The sequence below is a fragment of the Arachis duranensis genome, chromosome 7 (assembly GCF_000817695.3).
Source record: "Arachis duranensis cultivar V14167 chromosome 7, aradu.V14167.gnm2.J7QH, whole genome shotgun sequence".
In the NCBI taxonomy this organism is placed as follows: domain Eukaryota; kingdom Viridiplantae; phylum Streptophyta; class Magnoliopsida; order Fabales; family Fabaceae; genus Arachis; species Arachis duranensis.
Window position 1 is genome coordinate 7,100,239 of NC_029778.3, and position 20,401 is coordinate 7,120,639.

The 20,401-nt window shown below is 32.1% G+C and overlaps 4 protein-coding genes across 4 annotated transcripts in view; 1 reads left to right on the forward strand and 3 right to left on the reverse strand.

Annotated features, from left to right (window-relative positions):
• LOC127740487 (uncharacterized) overlaps positions 1 to 1,401 on the forward strand; it is a 3,898-nt gene extending 2,497 nt beyond the window's left edge. The window contains exon 3 of the mRNA XM_052251466.1: positions 843 to 1,401. Within this exon, the coding sequence (XP_052107426.1) occupies positions 843 to 1,229 (387 nt within the window). The 3' untranslated portion in view covers positions 1,230 to 1,401. The remainder of the gene's footprint in view (positions 1 to 842) is intronic.
• Positions 1,402 to 4,033: 2,632 nt separating this feature from the next.
• Positions 4,034 to 5,284, reverse strand: LOC127740488 (uncharacterized). The gene is made up of 2 exons (XM_052251467.1): positions 5,006 to 5,284; positions 4,034 to 4,642 (listed from the first exon to the last, which is right to left on the reverse strand). The coding sequence occupies exons 1-2, from the start codon at positions 5,282 to 5,284 to the stop codon at positions 4,034 to 4,036; spliced, it is 888 nt and encodes a 295-aa protein (XP_052107427.1).
• Positions 5,285 to 12,468: 7,184 nt separating this feature from the next.
• On the reverse strand, positions 12,469 to 14,104 carry LOC107496827 (uncharacterized). The gene is made up of 4 exons (XM_052251468.1): positions 13,543 to 14,104; positions 13,106 to 13,255; positions 12,644 to 12,760; positions 12,469 to 12,473 (listed from the first exon to the last, which is right to left on the reverse strand). The coding sequence occupies exons 1-4, from the start codon at positions 14,102 to 14,104 to the stop codon at positions 12,469 to 12,471; spliced, it is 834 nt and encodes a 277-aa protein (XP_052107428.1).
• Positions 14,105 to 16,419: 2,315 nt separating this feature from the next.
• LOC107496828 (uncharacterized) overlaps positions 16,420 to 20,401 on the reverse strand; it is a 7,036-nt gene continuing 3,054 nt past the window's right edge. The window contains exons 4-7 of the mRNA XM_016118157.3: positions 19,311 to 19,460; positions 17,794 to 17,973; positions 17,256 to 17,653; positions 16,420 to 17,031 (exon numbers count right to left, since the gene is read on the reverse strand). Coding sequence (XP_015973643.1) covers positions 16,420 to 17,031; positions 17,256 to 17,653; positions 17,794 to 17,973; positions 19,311 to 19,460 — 1,340 coding nt within the window. The remainder of the gene's footprint in view (positions 17,032 to 17,255; positions 17,654 to 17,793; positions 17,974 to 19,310; positions 19,461 to 20,401) is intronic.

Genomic DNA, 20,401 nt, shown 5'->3' on the forward strand with positions numbered 1-20,401 from the left:
TGTTATTGTAAGTCATAATAAGTTGAAGTAGAACTGCCTTAATTTACAAATTGATCTAAAATAAAATTACCTTAATTTACAGTATTATTTTAAGTCAGATTGTCCTATATAAAACTTAAGATCCTATCCTGAATATAAAATCCTGGATTCTCTTCCACCCTTAAGATTCCCACCGGAGGGTTTAAACTAAAAAAATGTATTGTTATAGTATGTAATATGTATATATCTTGATTTTAGAGCCTTCAAAGTCAATTCCCGTGTCCTTTAAGAGTTTGGGATTTGGTAGGCATTAATTTAAGACAGCTTGCATTTTTAGGTTTGAAATTAATCAAATCATCCTTTAATTTCTGTCATCTATTTATATTTAATGGGTAGCTGATATGGACATGACTGGTAAACAGAGCTCTCAGCCATCAACTTGAATAAAATGTGTGTTTTTAAAATACATATTATTAAGTGAATATAATTTTTGTGAAAAGGACATAAAATTTAAGTTTTAACTTTTAATATGTTCATTATATCATTATTAAAAGTATTAAAAGTTCCCCCAATGAAGTTCTCATCTCAGAAACTTCCATTAATGCTGCATCCCTACTCTCATTTGCTTTTATTAACTCCCTCTTGAGTGTCTTAATTGAAACTATTCACATGTCCTTAAGAACTTGAGAAACTTTCTCGGATTCAGTTCTGTTTGGGGAACTCATCATCACATTCTTGCTATGCTTCTTCTTGAACCGAGGAAATAGCCATGACATAACACCTTTACTTTTAGGCTATTTTGGAAAGAAGCATGAGAATCAGTGAGTGAAACAAGCTAAAATTGTTATGTTTTCTTTTAATAGGATAAACTTAAGAGCCACCAAGAAGCTGGAGACACTCCCGAAAAAGCATTTACTGCAGTATTTGGCAAAGAACAACCAGGAAGAGTTCGATGTTATGGGAGGACAAGCACAAAAACATCTCTGCAGAAAGAACGGGAGATTGCTAAAATTAAGCAACAACATACAGAGACTATAAGTTCAATGAAAACTGAACTTCATGAGACAAAAGATAGAGTCCAAAGTTTGGAGGATCTTGTGAAGCTTCTCTTGCAACAGAGTTCTCTTGGCACAGATATTGATGAAGCACTATCTTTATTACGAGCCAAGGAATCAACACATGATATAAATAGTAAGCAATGTTCGAATGGCAACGATCGTCCTTCCTCATCAACTCGTGATCCAAAGTGATGACCAGGTATAACAAAAAAATTTGCAGTAATTTTTGTGATTTATCATTTATTGGGAATGGACTATCAACATTTTTGGCCTTTGCTTTCTCTGTCTTCTGCCATCTTACTTCATGGTGACTTCTGCAATACACTCTTGCTATTTTTAATCAATCATCTTTTTTTCTTTTTCTTTTTTAATTACTTATTTTTGTAGCGTTGTGCTACTGTGAGGAAGAAAATTTTTTCTTCATTGCTGAAATAATGTGGCTATGTTGGGGAGTGATGCATGTTATTACTGCAACAGACTCTAGTAACTGCTGTTTCATTCGCAGGAATGACAGAAATTGTCAAGGGAGTTGTTTCATATCTTTATCTTTTCATTTTTTCCCCCTTCAAATTTATGTTTCAGTCATTTTTATCTTTTCATTGCATTTCTCTTTCTCAGTTTACTCAGGTACTTCATCAAACACATACCATGCATCATTTTCCATTATTGCACCTTTTATGTTTCAATTTTTTTAAAATGCAACTTTAACTAAACCCCAATTCATTTAAATGCAGCAGTTATTGGACTCAGTGGAGGCAAGAGGATTTTGAGTTCATCATACCACACACTATCAGATTGTTCCAACAAAGTCAAGCATAGATATAAAATATGCAAATAGATTGACATTATTTTGATAAATATTAATTACTATTTTGTTATGACAATTATTGTTAGACAAGAATTTTATTATTTTGTTGAGAATTATTGATGAACATGTATTAGAAATACTAATTGAACTTTTTAATATCTATTTTAATTAGAATTTTATTTTTAGTTATTTTGTCTCTTTTATAATTATTTTTTATTGTGTACAAATTTATTTATTAATTAAAATAATTACACATGTATGAACAAAAAATTTTATTGTAAATTTTATTTTTTTATATTTTTATTACAAAAATAATTTTTATTTTTATCAAAAAGGCAACCCTTTTATTAGTTGCATATTTTGAATATTAGACAACACTTGTATAGGTTGCATATCCAAAAGAAAAGGCAATATTTTAAAGGGTTGCATATTCAAAACTAATAGGTAACACTTCAATGGATTGCAAATTCTAACTTATAAGCAACACACAAAAGAGTTGCATTTTATTGCAAATAGACAACACTTCAAAGGATTGCAAATTCCAATTTATAAGCAACACATAAAAGAGTTGCATTTTATTGCAAATAGGCAACACTTTTTAATAGTGACCAAAATATGAGAGAAGAGACAACACTGCAAAAGTGTTGTCTCAAACACACCTTTGAAGTGTTGTTGTTTTTCAACCAAAGGCAACACTTACCAAGTGTTGCTCTCAAAAGCGTTGCTTTTGAAACAAAAAAGTGTTGCCTTGATCTAAGACAACGGCTGTATATGCAACGTCGACAAAAAACGTTGCCTTAGGTCCAAAAGTGTTGCCATTGATCAAAAACAACTTTTTGTCAGCCTTTAGGCAACACTTTTTAAATGTTGCCTCAATCTAAAAATATTGTAGTGTCCACATACCTTGCTTGTTTGTATCGTACAATACATACCTGCGTGTAAATCGTTCTTCGATATCTTCTTCCTTTTGTGTGGAATGCATATAAATGCAAAAAGATCCTTCAAATAAATTGATGAAGAATCACATAATGCATGATTTATTAAACGTATAATAAAAAGATCCTTCTAAAGTATAAGCTAAAAGTGTTATAATAATAAAATAAAAATTGACAAAAATATGATTTATTAGTATATTTTACTCTTGAATATACTCTTAAATGCAGGTAAATATTAATTTTGTTATTTATTTACAAAATATTTTATTCGTACATAGCTATAACTTAAATAAATTAGAAGATAAATAGTGTTTATAATGTATTACACAAATAATAAAAATATTAAAATAGTTTATAATTTAAAATAATTCTAAAATAATATCATTATAAAATAAATAAAATTATTTTTTATTTTATAATATTTAAAATTTATAATTATATAACATATAATATTAATATAATATAAATATTTTGTTTTATAGTAATAATATTTGAGTAAAATACTCTATATAAATTAAGGCACCAATTTGTAGTCAGTGACATAAAATTAAGATAAAATAATGTCCATTTACATCATTTTCTAATTTCTTAGTATTTGTTAATACTGACTCCATACTTCCATCAATCTTGCCTCAAATAATTAATGAAATAAATTATGTTTTTTTTAAGTTAAAATAAGTATAATATATAGAAAAAAATTTTTCCGTAACAAATATGATTTCATTTATTATTTGTTACAAATTATATTAACTTGGCAAAATATTACAAATGGTTGAATATAATTATTTATTGCATAATTTTAATTATTTAATACCACTTTTTTTCTATTATTGGCCAGCTTTTTTTTAGTTGCCTCTAATTTTTTTCAATCCCCTCCAGTAGTTCATCTCACAAAAATTCTTATTCTAGAGAACAATTTTTATATTTGCCATTGTAATTAGTGTTTGTTCGTTTATCACACTCCTCTTTTATTACACTTTTCTATGAGTTACCATACATGCCACATGTTGTAAGATTATTTGTCAGTCAACACATAATTATTCTTAGCCATCCAAAACTATGCCACCAAATAAATAAGGAACAAGTACAAGGAATAATGTGTAGGAAAACATGAAGGTATCGTCCTCCATGTTTGTGACATTGAAAGTATCTCCGAAACATTGTTAATTTAAAGATTAAAATTTTCATTCTCCCATGCACAACGAATGGAAGCCCAAATTGACATAGAAGAATAATGGAACATTATGACAACTTTAGAAATTGTCAGCTTTATTACTTGGCCAAGGCACCCTAGTGATAATAGTAATTAGAAGATCAAAGTATAGCGGAAACTGTGCCAAGGCATAGAGAGCGAAAGGTACGGAAGTAGCTGCATAGAAGGAGAGGAGGAAACTCTCATACTTGCTACTGAAGATGAAGAAATTGCCAGAGCAAAAAGATACAACCATGGCTACAATAGAGACGAAGAGGGAACTCAACCCTAGAAGCAGTTTCAGCGGCAATGCCCTGCGAAAATCTTTGGCTTCTTTTCGAGATGTGAGGATGCACAGGAACATTATGAGTCCTGTCACAGAGAAGCAAAGGCCGACGAGGGAAGCCATGGCGAATGCATGGAATGCTGCTTCGCCTTCTAGTTGCGGCTTGCCTTCACCGTTGGTGCCACCAGGGAATTGGCTGGCTGTGGCGAAGGAGACACCCGCAACAAGTGCTGCCACCACAGAGCATGCTTGCGATGTTTCCTTCAACCACACACTGCCGTTTTCCACAAGACTCTCGTGTGATGTCTGAAAGATCTCCCCTGCTGTCTTTGACTCCCTGTTGCTTCTAAAGTAGAAACGTTGCGGTACAAGGCTCTTAATATACTGCAACGTTAAAAACAGAAATATAAAGTAATTTTTTAAATAAGATAAATTTTAATTATTATTCTTTTGTTTCCTTAACATGATCACATTAGATAATACAAGAGACTCACTAATTTAATTGGTCTCATTTTTATTGTTTATTAACTATTTTGTTAATTATTTTTATTATTGAGATTATATCTAATAATATGAGATTATACCCTTTTTTATAATTAAATATTGTTCAAATTTTAATAAAAATGCTGAATCCTAAAATTTTTTCGTGTACATATACATTCGTGATGAAGAATGCTCTGCAAATATAAAAATTATACATATTTTTTATCGGTTTAAGTTTTTTGAAAAAGTGATTTGAGATCTTACTTGACACCACTTTATATCCCACATCATTTCTAAGGCAGTGCCAGCAACATTCCAAGGCTTTCTCCCTACTTGTTTTTGTGCTGCTAAATGCAAAACTGTGTTGTCATCGTCATCCACTGCCTGAATCAACGTATTCCAAACTTCATCTTTTAGTTCTGTTTTAAGTGCCTCAACAACATGCGGTTGTCTGTGTTTCACTGCCACCAGCACCACGTTTTCCTTCTTTGAGTTAGTGTTGTGGATCACACTTGGTATCAGACGTCGAATCTTGACCACCATTTCAACTATGCCATTCTTCGCAGCCAATAAAAATGGTGTCTCTTCATCGTCAGTACCTTAGTTGGACCAATTTTAGGTATTGGATCGACGATTCAAAAATGTTTCGAAGAAAATAATAAATTAGTCTAATGCTTATTAAACAACAAAATAATATTAGATATAATGAGTTAAATATTTAAACTCACTAAAAACATCTTCTTATAAAAAAGTTTTATATTAAAAATATATTTTGTTTATTTAGCTACACGTTAAAATAAGATAATATCTACTAAATATTTATTTTATTTATTTTTGATGAGTTTAAAAAACTCCAAATTAAAGTTAATGATGATCAAACATTATTAATAGAATTAATTACAAAAATTATTAATCTGATTTTAATGTGCTATTTAATAATTTTTTGTTACTTGCAGAATTTGGCTTTAGGCCAAAAAAGAAAATAATTGCAAGTCCAATGTGAATTCAAGTTTTCAGCCTTATTCAAAAAATGTTTAAGTGATATGGCTGAAGCAATATCTTATTATTGGGCCATATTTAATCATCACTATTAGCCCAAATTCATTTTGCTTGAAACAAGTTTGCTTGGTCCGAAACCAATATTAATAGAAATCAAAGTTTCATGTTTTCAGCGGATTCCACTTTTAATTTGTAATGGATTTCAAATTCAATTAACTTGAGTTAACTTGCATTGAAAACATGAGAGAGAATATGCAATTGATTTGATGACATCATTAGTGCTACACGCTACCTAAAGTAAGAGGGAAGTAAAATTAATTCATCTTGATTCATTTGTTCAAATCCATTGAATATTTTTCTTTCTTTTCTCTCTTCTCTCTCATAATTCTCGGTCACTTCTATCAGAAAAACATGGAAGCATTTGCAAGAAATCAGAAGCAAAAAGAAGAAGCCAGAAGCAAGTTTGAGGCCATGGTAAGGATGGCTTCAAGAAAAAGAAAATCTGAAGTATGGAGTGGCTGAGATCTTTGCCAAAAGAGGTAAGAAATAGTGAAGTAAGCTCAAGCTCTCTATACTCTAAAAATGGTGGAGATCCATTCGGTCAGAGGAAGAAGATCCTTAAGGGATGGCTTGTCTCAATTTTTGATCAACTACCACAGGAGGTAGCTACTGTAGCTACGTGGAGAAGATGTAGAAGTTAGAGCAGAAGAAGCTGTCATCATCAAGAACTCATCAAGGGCTAGGGATCCTTCTTGGAGTGCAAGTCAAGATGGATGGCTCGGATTTGTGAAGATTGGTGTAAAGGGAAGACACAGAGGTAATTGCATGTTGGGTTTTACATTCAGTTTCCTCTCCTCTCTCTCTGGCCGAACCGGTTTTGCTTGAAGAAGAAGAAGTTTAGCTTAGTTCAACAGTTTCAACCGTGGAGGCTTCCCCTTCTATAAATAAGGGAGAACAGCCAGGACTTGAAGCAAGGAGTGAGAGTTCAAGGCACAGAGTTCTCATAGCTACTTAAGCTAACAGAAGTTCTTCTCCTTCAATGTTTTCTATTTTGTATTTTTCTGTTTAATTTTGTCTGTCTTAAGTCTCATAAAAAAAGGCAAACAGTGAGGTTTGTAAGAAAAATCCATAGAGCGGAAAAAGCCAGAGAGTGCAAAATTAAAAAAAAAAGCCATAGATGTCCTTAGAGGTCCTTTGTACATCTGTGTTATGTTTCATGATTCTGTGGGAATCCCCTTACAAGTTGGATTAGCACTTAGCAGTTGAAAGCTTGGCAGTGACCAAGTCAAGTTTAGGATTGGGGATTAGATTCTGGACTTGTCCTAGATAGGAAAGGTAGTTCCTAGGGAGAATTGGTGTATGTAATCATGATGATTATAGTGAAATTCCATCATTGTTGATGAAGACTGGATGTAGGCTGCATTGCACTTGGCAGCTGAACTAGAATACATCTTGGTGTGATTTTCTCTCTCTTCTACTCTATCTCTGTTTCTGCTGCATAGGAGACAAAACTGAAAAATATCTCTTGGCTAGTTACGAGACAAAAACAAAATGTCTCTTGACTAGACACGAGACAAAAATAAAAATATCTCCTCAAGTACTCTGAAAAACAGCAAGTGTTATTAAAAAAAAAGTTAAAATTCAACCCCCTTCTCTTAGCCACTGATAAACCATCAATTTTAATTCTAAATTTATCTCATATGATATATGCGACAAAACCTCACGTGCAATAATCAAAGTTATTTAATAATTTTTAGTTATCAATTTTGTTCACATGAAAAAAACTGGATATAAATTTTCATCAATACCTTGCTGTTTCCCGTGGCGTCTTCGGATATCATAGACTTCAGGTTGGATATCCCATCCGCGAGGATCGGGTCGCTCTCCCGCCTTTCCTGCGAATGCTTCGTAAGGGCGTTCCATCAGTGCGTCCAATAATTGACCACTCCATTTGTGTTTTTTCTTTGTCTTTCTTATTTCCTTTACCGCTTTTGAAGCACATACATTGAGGCTCATATAAGTTTGCTATGATCAAAATAATTTTGATGACGTCATCAAAGAAAAGAAGGAAGACATACCGACACCGTGGAGACCAAAAACGAGCACGTATATAGAACTGATAATTTGGAGAACCGTTTCATAATTTGGTGGGTAAAATGGACTATCATCATGATTCTTAATGGATTTCTCTATGTCTGCTTCCTGATCTTTTTCCCACCAACATATCCCTGTTGTCAGCAGAATACAAACCAAATACTACTTAATTAATATTTTAGTCAAGCTACTTGTTCATTCATGCCATTATTTTTACTCTCTAAAAATAATGCTAGCATGAAAATGCATCCACTGTTAAAAATAAACTTGATGGTTAAAATTCAAGAATGAATAGAAACCATAGTTTGAATAAATTATCTATATTTAATTTTAATTTAAACCATTTGTTTATTAGAATGTATTAAATTTAGGTGTCAAAGAAAGGTATAAATACGTATGTAATAATCATTTTAAAACACAACACACAAATACATTCAATACATACATTCTTCTTCATTTTATATTCTTTGTGTGTGTGCCTTGTTCTTTTATTTTCCAACAAAGTGGTATCAGAGCCACTTATAAAATGTCTTCGTCAAAAGGAACTACTTTATCTTTTCAATACCCGCAATTATCTAAGCTCAACTATGACAAATGGGCAGCTCGAATGAAAGCAATTCTCGGTGCTCAAGGAGTGTGGGAGATGGTTGAGAAAGGCTATGTAGAACCAGAGAATGTGGACAAGCTAACGGAAGCTCAGAAGGAAGAATTAGAAAATAAAAGAAAGAAAGATCAATGTGCACTTACTATCATTCATCAAGGCTTGGATGATGATATGTTTGAGAAGATTGCTGATATAACCAACGCAAAAAAGGCTTGGGATACTCTTCAAAATTCCATCAAGGGAGTTGAAAAGGTGAAGAAAGTTCGTCTTCAAACTCTAAGGGCTGAGTTTGAGTCTCTAATGATGAAGGAGACTGAATCCATTTCGGATTATTTCACCAAAGTTTTGACGGTAGTGCACCAAATGAAAAGGCTTGGAGAAAAATTAGACGATGTTCGTGTTGTTGAGAAAATCCTTCGTTCTCTCAACTCAAAATTTAATCATGTTGTGGTAGCCATTGAGGAGTCCAAAGATTTGGATAAGATGTCCATCGATCAGTTGAATGGTTCCTTACGAGCCCATGAAGAAAGAATGGATAAAGGCAAGCAAGAACGTGTGGAGCATGTCTTGCAGGCAAAACTTTCGTGGAATGCTAGAGGAGAAACCAACGAAAATGGAAGACAAGGACGAGGTCGAGGCCGTGGACGAGGACGAGGACGTGGTTACGGAAGAGGAAGAGATGAGAAAAATTATTCTCAAGAGAAAAGAAATCAAAATTTTTCTCGAGGTCGTGGAAGAGGAAGAACCGTTGACAAAAGACACATTGAATGTTATTCATGTGGAAAGGATGGACATTATTCTTGGGAGTGTCAGACATCCAAAGAAGAAGAAAATAAACTTGTTGTGCACAGTGAAGATGTTGAAGAACCAACATTATTCCTTACGCTCAAGGAATATCAAAATTCTGAAGATAGTACGTAGTATCTTGACAATGGAGCTAGCAACCATATGACAGGTGATAGGAGTAAATTTGTAGCACTCGACACCAATGTAAAAGGACACGTGCATTTTGGTGATGAATCAAAAGTAGAGATTAATGGCAAAGGGACGATTCTATTCGAGCTGAAGAATGGAAGTCATAAGATTCTTTCCAATGTTTATTACATCCCAAAGATGAAGAATAATATCTTGAATATTGGGCAACTTATGGAGAATGGTTGCAAGATAGTCATGGAAGATCGCTATCTTTGGCTTAGAGATAAAAATAGAAATCTTATTGCTAAGGTTTCTATGACAAGAAATCGTATGTTCTTGTTAAACATGAGAAGCGGTGGAGCTATATGTTTGAAGTCGTGTATTGAAGATCCACCATGGATTTGGCATATGAGATATGGACATTTAAATTTTGGTGGGCTCAAAGAATTGGGAACAAAGAAGATGGTTAAAGGAATTCCAACAATTGATCATCCTCATCAGTTATGTGAAGCTTGCTTGCTTGGAAAACATTCAAGAAAGAGTTTTCCAAAGCAGTCCAAATCAAGAGCTACCAAGCCACTTCAACTTATCCACGCGGATGTTTGTGGACCTATCAAGCCTTTATCACTTGGTAAGAGCGCCTATTTTTTGCTTTTCATTGATGATTATTCCAGAAAAACATGGGTTTATTTCTTGAAGCAAAAGAGCGAAGCATTTGAAGCATTCAAGAAGTTTAAAGCCCTCGTTGAAAAAGAAGGTGGCTATGAGATAAAAGCTCTCAGAACTGATAGAGGTGGAGAATTCACTTCAAATGAATTCAAGATATTTTGTGAAAATCATGGTATTCGACGTCCCCTAACTGTTCCTAGATCGCCTCAACAAAATGGAGTTGCTGAAAGAAAGAATAGGACAATTCTAAATATGGCAAGAACGATGTTAAAAAGTAAGTCATTACCTAAAGAGTTATGGGGAGAACCGCTCACCTACCAAGAGTTTGAGAGATATAACACCTCAAGAAGCATGGAGTGGTTTGAAGACTAATGTATCACATTTAAGGGTATTTGGATCTATTGCATATGTCCAAATTCCTGAGCAAGAAAGATCGAAGCTTGATGATAGGAGCCAAAAGCTTGTATTTATTGGTTATGAGGAGAATACTAAAGGCTACAAATTCTTCAATCCCATCAATAATAAAGTAATAATAAGCAGAGATTTTGAGTTTGAAGAAAATACAAAGTGGGACTGGAGTACACAAAATGAAGTCACTTATGATTTTCTGCCTTACTTTGAGGAAAAATAAGCCCCGATGCAAGAAGTGCAAGGCGAAATCGATCCTTCAACACCAGCCTTAACCCCACTAGCATCATCATCGTCATCTCCATCCTCTAGTTCAAGCGAAGGCCCTCACAGATATCGAAGTCTCCCTGATCTCTATAAGCAAACAGAAATACTAGAAGATGAAAATTTATTGTGTTTACTCTCCAATGATGAGCCTTTAAGTTTTAAAGAAGCTATCAAAGATGAGAAATGGATACAAGCTATGGAGGAAGAAATTCAAGCAATTGAGAAGAACAACACTTGGGAACTTGCATCACTTCCAAGTGGTCATCAGGCTATTGGAGTCAAATGGGTTTACAGAGTTAAGAAGAACTCTAAAGGTGATGTAGAAAGATATAAGGCAAGACTTGTTGCAAAAGGGTATAAACAGAAGCAAGGAATAGATTATGATGAGGTGTTTGCTCCAGTTGCTCGCTTGGAGACGATAAGGCTATTGTTATCACTTGCAGCACAGAACAATTGGAAAATCCACCAAATGGATGTAAAGTCTGCTTTTCTGAACGGTAATCTTCTGGAAGAAGTTTATATTGAACAACCTTTGGGTTTTGTTGTTGAGGGTTGTGAAGATAAGGTGTTAAGGCTTAAAAGGGCCTTATATGGACTGAAGCAAGCTCCAAGAGCTTGGAATGATCGTCTTGATACGTATTTTTAGGATAATGGTTTCACTAGGTGCATTCATGAATATGCACTCTATGTGAAAGAGGAAAAAGAAAATTTGTTATTTGTTTGTGTCTATGTGGATGATCTTATATTCACAGGAAATAATCAAATAATGTTTGAAGAATTTAAGAAAGTAATGGCTCAAGAATTTGAGATGAGTGATATGGGACTAATGTCTTATTATTTGGGAATTGAAGTGAAACAAATGGAGGATGGAATTTTCATCTCACAAGAGGCTTATGCAAGAGAGCTATTGAAGAAACTCAACATGCTAGACTGCAATCCTACCAATACACCTATGGAGTGTGGAGTCAAACTTTCCAAAGAGGAAGAAGGAGCAAGAAAAGTTGATCAAACATTATTCAGAAGTCTCGTTGGGAGTTTAAGGTATTTGACCTGTACCAGACCTGACATTTTATTTTCGGTTGGGTTAGTTAGTCGTTACATGGAAAATCCAACAGAAACCCACATGAAGTCAGCCAAGAGAATTCTTCGCTATCTTAGAGGCACTCTTGAATATGGCATGTTTTATTCAGCTTCAGATAAATTCAAATTAATGGGCTATTGTGATAGTGATTATGCTGGGGATATTGACGACAGGAAGAGTACTACTGGCTTTGTTTTCTTTTTAGGAAATAATGCAATTTCTTGGTGTTCAAAGAAACAACCTATAGTCACTCTTTCAACTTGTGAAGCTGAATATGTTGCTGCCACTGCATGTGCATGTCATGCAATTTGGCTGAAGATACTACTGAAGGAACTTCATTTTGAGCAAGCTGAATCCACCAAGATCATGATGGACAATAAGTCAGCGATTGCCCTGGCAAAGAATCCAGTGTTTCACGACAGAAGCAAGCACATAGAAACAAAGTATCATTTCATTCGACAATGTATTGAGAACATGCATGTGGAGGTTGAGTATGTGAAATCACTTGATCAAGTTGCTGACATTTTCATAAAACCTCTGAAATATGATGCTTTTCAAAAGTTAAGGATTATGATTGGAGTCAGAAAATTATCAAGTTTAAGGGAGGATGTTAAAAATAAACTAGATGGTTAAAATTCAAGAATGAATAGAAATCATAGTTTGAATAAATTATCTATATTTAATTTTAATTTAAACTATTTGTTTATTAAAATGTATTAAATTTAGGTGTCAAAGAAAAATATAAATACGTATGTAATAATCATTTTAAAACACAACACACAAATACATTCAATACATACATTCTTTTTCATTTTATATTCTTTGTGTGTGTGCCTTGTTCTTTTATTTTCCAACATCCACTTACTAATGAAGTCCCATAATGTGGCGTAATTCTTTGGGAACTTTTCTTCGGATTTAGCCTCCATCTTTTCTCGAATCTTCTTCAGTCTATGCTCAGCATTCAGTGGCTCTACGAGAATACCTTTCGAAAAAGCAAAGAAAAGAAAAGAAAAGTAAAATAAGTTAACAAGAAAAAAATATAACTACACTTTGATTAATAACCAAAACACTATTGCTCAACATGATAATAATATTGACACAATTTTTTATTGTCGAATACTAGAGAATCACTCGAATTTATTATTTTTAATCATCAATTAATTATAAATAATTAAAAATATAAAATAAAATATATTGTTAGATTATTAATTATATTAAAAATATTGAATTAATAATTAAATAATAATAAACAATAATAAATTCTGATGCCTCTTATCTTATTAATAGCTATTATATGTGTATAGTGTTTAGATATACAAAAACCTACAGTGATAGAGGATCCGCTTCCACCATGAAAATTTGATTCCACTTGGGAAAGCCGAGGGCTTAGTAGCAAGAACTTTGAGAGGGGTGCATCCATGCTCATTTCGAAGTGTAGTAAGCATAGGAAAATTATGCGCTATTATCACTGCTAAATCTGTTCCGATCCACCATAGCAATATATATACAGATACCAACAAATTAAATAAGCAATCAATGTATGTATATATCCTCGTATCCAAAATCTTTTAAAATATATAATGTCAACAAAAAAAATACTTTTCACAAATAATATTATTCAACCGATAATATATTTGAATATATACTTTCCTTTCACAACTAATGCGTTCAAAATTTTTTTAATGATTATTCTTAAAATAAAAATACTCTATTAAAGATAAATGTGAGATAAAAAATAATATATATAAAAATTAGGTAGCTTACCGAAATATTCCCTCTGGATAACACAATGAAGAATACTATCCTGATGATGACGCACAAGATGAGGCAAAATAATTTGGTGACGATCATGAAATGTTTGAGAGAGGTAGGCGAATGCTTTTTTGTTCCCATTCAAAGCAGCAAGAAACAATGGTGTCTCCCCATTGTTGTTCTTCAATGTCCTCAACTCTATCCTCTCCTCATTCTCCCCGATGATGCACTTGCACAGTCTCGCAAACCCCCTCGACGCCGCCACATGGAGAGGTGTATCGCCGTGCTTGTTCCCTTTCTTCAGAGCACTCTTTTCATGCTCTACGATTATACTCACAAGATCTTTAACAACATTTTCTTCGTCCAAATCCACCGCCACGTGCAACGCCGTGTCCTCAGAATTGTTAACCGTTATGGTTCGGGACTTTGGGATTGAGCGGTAAATCTTCTTTACTTCAATCCAATTGCCTTCTAGTGTGTATTGGACTAGCTTTTCACGCAGTTCTTCATCGGCTCCGGCCAGTTCTATTCCAATTCCTTCTTCTTCTTTATTTACTTCGTTTGTCGATGACATGTTTGTACAAGTGGAAATTATATGGCTTTATTTTGGAACTAATGTTGATTTATATCAGTGTTGTTAGCATCTTGTGTGTGTTACCATACCTATATGGATTGCCCATTTTGCTAATAACAACCAATATATTAAAATTAATCACTAAAATTTATTATTAATATTAAATATATATTAAATTATACATTAAAAAAGTAATGCTATATATATACTAAAATCAGTCACTAAAATTAATTATTAATATAAAATATATGTTAAAATATAAATATATATTAAAAATAAATTAAATTACACATATATTTATATACAAATACATTAGTAGTTAATTTTAGTGTATAAATAATATTTTTGATTATTTTATTATTGAATTTATTTTAATTAACCACGTAAGACGCTAAAAAAGATTTCTAGCCATCTCAATTTTACGTGCGTAAATAATATAATCCCTTTATCAATTTCTTGCTTCATGCTTTTAACTTTATTTAGATGACAAGGAAAGAATAAAATATTGAGTGGAGATTCCGGCGTTGTTGAAAGTAATTAAAACTTTAAGCTTTAAGTACGTGCACAATAATGGATTTATATTTAGGAACCAACACAAAACTAAAGCAATAGTGTTAATCAAACATCAATAGACTAAATAATAGTAACGCGTTACACTATCTTAGCATAAAACCTCCATGAGAGCCCTCCTCGTACCCTGCTGCAAATTCCGGAAGGAGTATCCTTCATCGCTACACAGTGAATTTGTCTAGTATGTCAATGAAAAATCAGCCCCGGCCCTATTAATTATTCAGATGTTCAGGGCCTATTAATAAAGAGATTTCTTCCATTATAATATTAAAGTCTACAGAAAATATTAAAATTTAAAAACTAACTGATAAACTAATATTTATATTTTTTTATAAAACTAATATTAAAAAAAAAAACTAAAAGAGTTACTTTAAAGCAACGATTAGTTATTAATTTATTATTGTATGACTTTCAGGTCACATATTCAAACCTAATATATTAATTAATATTGCGGAATACTTGTATATGTGCACCAAACTTCCCATTTTTTAAGATTTTATCAATAATATGGTAAATACATAATAAACATATGTATCATAAATTTGTAAACAAGTATTATATACAAGACAGCATAATATAAATTTGTAAAATAACAGGTTCATCAGGAAAAAGCAAGCAACCAAATACGGTATGAGTTTGATAACATAAAAATACTTTGTTGAGGTATATGACAGTAAAGGCACTACTGTCTACAGAAGTAGATGAACTTGGGTCAAATTAAAACAAGAAGTTACTTGATAAGGAAATTCAGTTGTAACAATTAGAGTAGTGATTACAATTCAGTTAGGATTACATAGTTTTGTGATTAGGCTAATTAACAGAATTGGTATCAGCTTGCCATATAAATAGAACTTATATACACTGCACCTTTCTCTGAATACAAGAGAACCTTACAAAGAATGAGAAATTCAATTTCTCTCATATCATATCATCTCTCCTCTAATCGTCTTCATCTTTCATCATTGTTACTCAACCATGCATGATGCATGTACATATATATATATATATACCTCAGATACCAAGATTCCTTACATGCTCAAAAGCAACATGTTGTTAATTAAGAACAAGTCAGATCAGTTCCATATAACACATACATCTCTTTTTCACCCTCTATATTCTTGGTCCCAAATCTTGGATTTTTGCATGGTGTTGCTGGTTAATAATTGCTTTGATATTATTATAAATGAGATTAAATAGGTTTATTTTTTATAGATGTGAGATTTGTAGTATGTTCTTTTTATACGTCTAAAAATAATTATTTGGAGGTTCAGTAATATTAGATCGGATATGTGCTGAACTTCTCATATCATATTATAATTGAGATTAATTTAGTTTAATTTAATTTTAAAAAATATATTTATAAAGAGAGAATATCTCACATTTATAAATTATCCAAAAAATATATTTTAAAAAAGTATGGGACTTGTAACGAATATAAAGAGAGAATACTATGCCTCAATAAAGCTTAAATCATACATTAATAAAACATATACCATACTTTGTTTATTAAGTGAGAAACAACCAACATATATATGTAGAAAGTACAAACCACAAATGATAGGAATGGAATACTACACATATATGTAGTATGTATTATGTTAGGTGTATATTAAAATCAATTATCAAAATTAGTTATTAGTATGAAATATATATTAAAATATAAATACACATTAAAAATAAATTCAAACACACATATATTTATACCTAAATATATTAGTGGTTGATTTTAGTGTACAAATATGAAATTATAACAGATTATTACTTTTATAATTTGGGCGTGGCACCTCCTTGACTATGGCTATCAAAAGATCAAGATAGAGTGGAAACTGCGCCACGGCAAAGAAAGCCACCGGAAAAGAAGTGGCTGTATAAAGAGGAAACAACAATGTCCTGTACTTGTGTTGGATGAGAAAGTAATGGCCGGAGTAAAATGCAACAAACATTGCTATGATAGACACAAAGAGTGAGCTCAACCCTACAAGGAGTTTCCACGGCAAACTCCGACGAAAATCGCTGGCTTCTTTCCGAGATGTCAGGATGGCCAGGAACATTATCAGTCCCGTCACGGAGAAGCAAAGTCCAATGAGGGAGGCGATGGCAAATGTATCGAATGCCGGTCGACCGGCTAGTGGTGCCTGGCCGTTGTCGCCGTTGCCTCCTGGCACTGAGCTGCTTGTAGCGAAGGACACACCGGCAATGAGCGCTGCCACCAAGGAGAAAGATTCCGATGTGTCCTTCAGCCACTCGCTGCTATCTTTGATGAGATCTTTGTGGTATTCGGCAAAGATCTCTCCGGCGGTTTTTTTTTCATTGTTATTTCTGAAGTAAAAGTGTTCCGGCACAATCTCATTAATATACTGCATGCAACAAGGTAATAGGTTGTGTTACTTGTTCTAAATTACAGAAATAATCTCTGAATAAGTTTGGAATCTACCTTTAATTAGCAGTCAATTTTCTTTTTTAATTCTAACTTTCTAGGATTTATAGTTTGAGATAAAAATAGATAATTTTTAATCTTTATATCTAAAATTATATATGTATTGAGAATATGCTTCTAATTTATTATGAGTTAATGATATACCTTAAACCACTTGATTTCCCACATCATTTGCAAAGCAGAGCCAGCTATGCCCCAAGGCTTGTCCTTGCCAAGAGGCTGTTTTGCCGCCAAATGCAACATTGTGTTCTCCTCACAATCTGTTGCCAGCACCATGTTCTCCCAAACTTTTGGTTTCGAAGTCGATAGTATGTTCTTCAATTTCTCAATAACAAGGGGTTGCTTATTTATCACTGCCACCAGCAACACGTTTCGCTTCTTTAAGTTGGTGTTGTAGATGGCACTTGGTATCCTAGATTGAATCTCTTCCACCAATTCAACTATGCCGTACTTTGCTGCCACTAAGAACGGTGTCATTTTCTCCTCGTCATCGTCGTCATCTTCGTGTTCCTCCTTGTCGTCGCCATCATGATGTTCATGGGCTATCAATTATATATCACACTAAATCATTATTTTATATTATATAGATGATATCAAGGCTCAAATAAATATTTATGTAATTATTAAATCATTTCTGTCCTCTAACTAAAATATATACTAGTCCAGAATAGTACGCAGATACCTTCCGGCGTGTTCTGTCGTTGATTTAAAGCATCATTTATTTCCTCGAAGTCACCTTTCCAATCATCAGAGGGTTTACCGCCAGTTCCAGTGAATGCCTCAGAAGCGTTTTTCATGAGTGTCTTCAACAGTTGATTACTCCATTGGTGATTCTTCTTTGCCTTTCTTACCTTATTTAACACTTAACAACCATATGCAATAATTATTTGAACCAATATATCTTAATAATAATAATCATTTCAATGTAATCATAGTGTGAATAATACAGCTCTATCTTCCTTTCGGTAATAATGCAGACAGTGTGAATGGGTCTCTCTCTTATTCCCTCGTGCAATAGTCTTTTTACACTTTATTATAAAGTTTTTTTTTTATCTTTGGTTATAAAAGCTCACACACTTATACCTAGGGATGAAAATAGGCTAAGTGGTTTGTCATAAACCTGCCGTTTATTTTTTTTATTTAATTAAATCTGTTATAAAATAGGCACAAAATCTTATTTTTTTAAAAGTTTTATTTTTTAAAAGTTTTAATATATTAATAAATTGGTGGAAACTCAAGTGAAGTCGATTTTACGTGAAGTTGATACTTGAGAGCTGTTAGATGATTTGACTGATTTGACTAAATTTTTATCCAATAACTCTCAAATATCAACTTCACGTGAAGTCGACTTTACCTGAGTTTTTACCTAATAAATCAAGTTTACGCTCATTAATTAATTTTATTGATCTGACAAATTTATTTGAATCAACTAAAACATAATTACATATATGAATAATTTTTTATTATTAATAAAATAATTAAATATTTTAAATTTATTATACTTTTATTAAAAATATTTTTTAAATAATATTTTTAAATTTTTTTATTTTTATAAAAAAATGTCAAGTCTTTTAATAAGTTTCAAGTTAAATCAAACTGAATAACAAACAAAATTTAATACTTAAAAAAAAAGTTTATAACAGACTACAAATTAAACCCAAATTAATTAACCATATTCATATGATAGATTTTATCTGTTAAAAACAAAATTTGATCTAGCTTATTTTTACCCTTACTTATACCAACACTTTAAATTAAAAGATCTAAATAAATAATTCTAAGTGACTAATATTTTTTATCTTATTTTTGTCTTTTAAATCAATATTAGTCCATTTTTTTTACTCTAATCCCTTGAGAGTTATATCCATAACATTCTTTTTGTTATGCTTAATAATAATAATAATAATAATAATAATCATTTCAATGTAATCATAGTGTTCTATAATCATCATCAACATCTCCAACCACCAAGCCTAGCTACGAGAATGACGAAGAAATCAAGAAAACGACTAGCTAGGAATCGCAACACTTTAAGTTGAAATAAATAATTCTAAGTGATTAATATATATTTTTTTCTTGTTTTTGTCTTACTTTAATCCATAACATTCTTTTTGTTATGCTTATATGTAAGTGTTGATGGTGTGTTCAAATTTTGTTAATCCATCACTATTTAAAGAGTTAACAAGCAATAATATATACCTTGTCCAGAAACACCAACAGAAGACACGTATGCAGTTTTGATAGCTTGGCAAATTACAGCATAGTTTGGTGGAAAGAATCCATCATATTTTTCTGAGGGATTTTCTTCATCGACCTTGTCATCACTTCCCCAAGTAAAAAACAATTTGCCTATATTTGATTATGAGAATATGATAAGATAGCATTTTAAAAATAAGATACAAAAGCTAAAAAATATAAAAATTAATATTTTTATATTTTGTTTAATATTGAGTTAAAATAAATACTCATCGGCCACTAAGCATCAACAGTACAAAGCGTGATTAATTCATGATAATATATCCAATCCGTGTAGAGTTGAAATCGTATGATGTTGATTATGATATATATACACTTTTTAAGTGAAATAATTTGAGTTCATACACGACAGTAGACATACAGATTCCTGATTATATATGATTGCATAAAAAAAATGCTAAGATATGTATAATATATAGGTGAATGCTACTCAACCCCTCTAAAATAACATGTAAGTTACTTTTCATTATGTGTCACGTTGTAGTTGGTCCTTATCTTAACCATAGTTGGGTTATTTTATAATTTATTATTCTTAAAATATTAAAACTCCACTCCCGTTAATTGAAGCATATTCCACTCCTCCATTCTTTGTTTATCACTTCATTACCTAGATTTGGTCCTTCCAAGCACCGTCACATTCGTGACAAAAAGTGCTAACGTCATCACCATGCCCTCCCATACAACCTCTCTTCCCAGTATAGTACAGCCAGTGCTTCTTTTTGGCGTGAATCACTGCTTACCCACATAATTAATGGTTAATTTGGTTATTAAATTTTTTTATTAAAAAAATATATCTTTATTTAGTTACGTGATGGAACATATATTTATATGTAAAATATAATATAATAAAATAAATATATTCAAAGTATTTAAAAGTATAATTTAAATTATGAACATACAAATATAATAATAAAATTTGTACTCCAAACAAATAAACATATTTTTTTTATCATACATATATTATTTAAAAAATAAATATATTATTAAAATTAATAACAAAAATTTAAAATAATAAAATTTAGCTTTTTTACCGT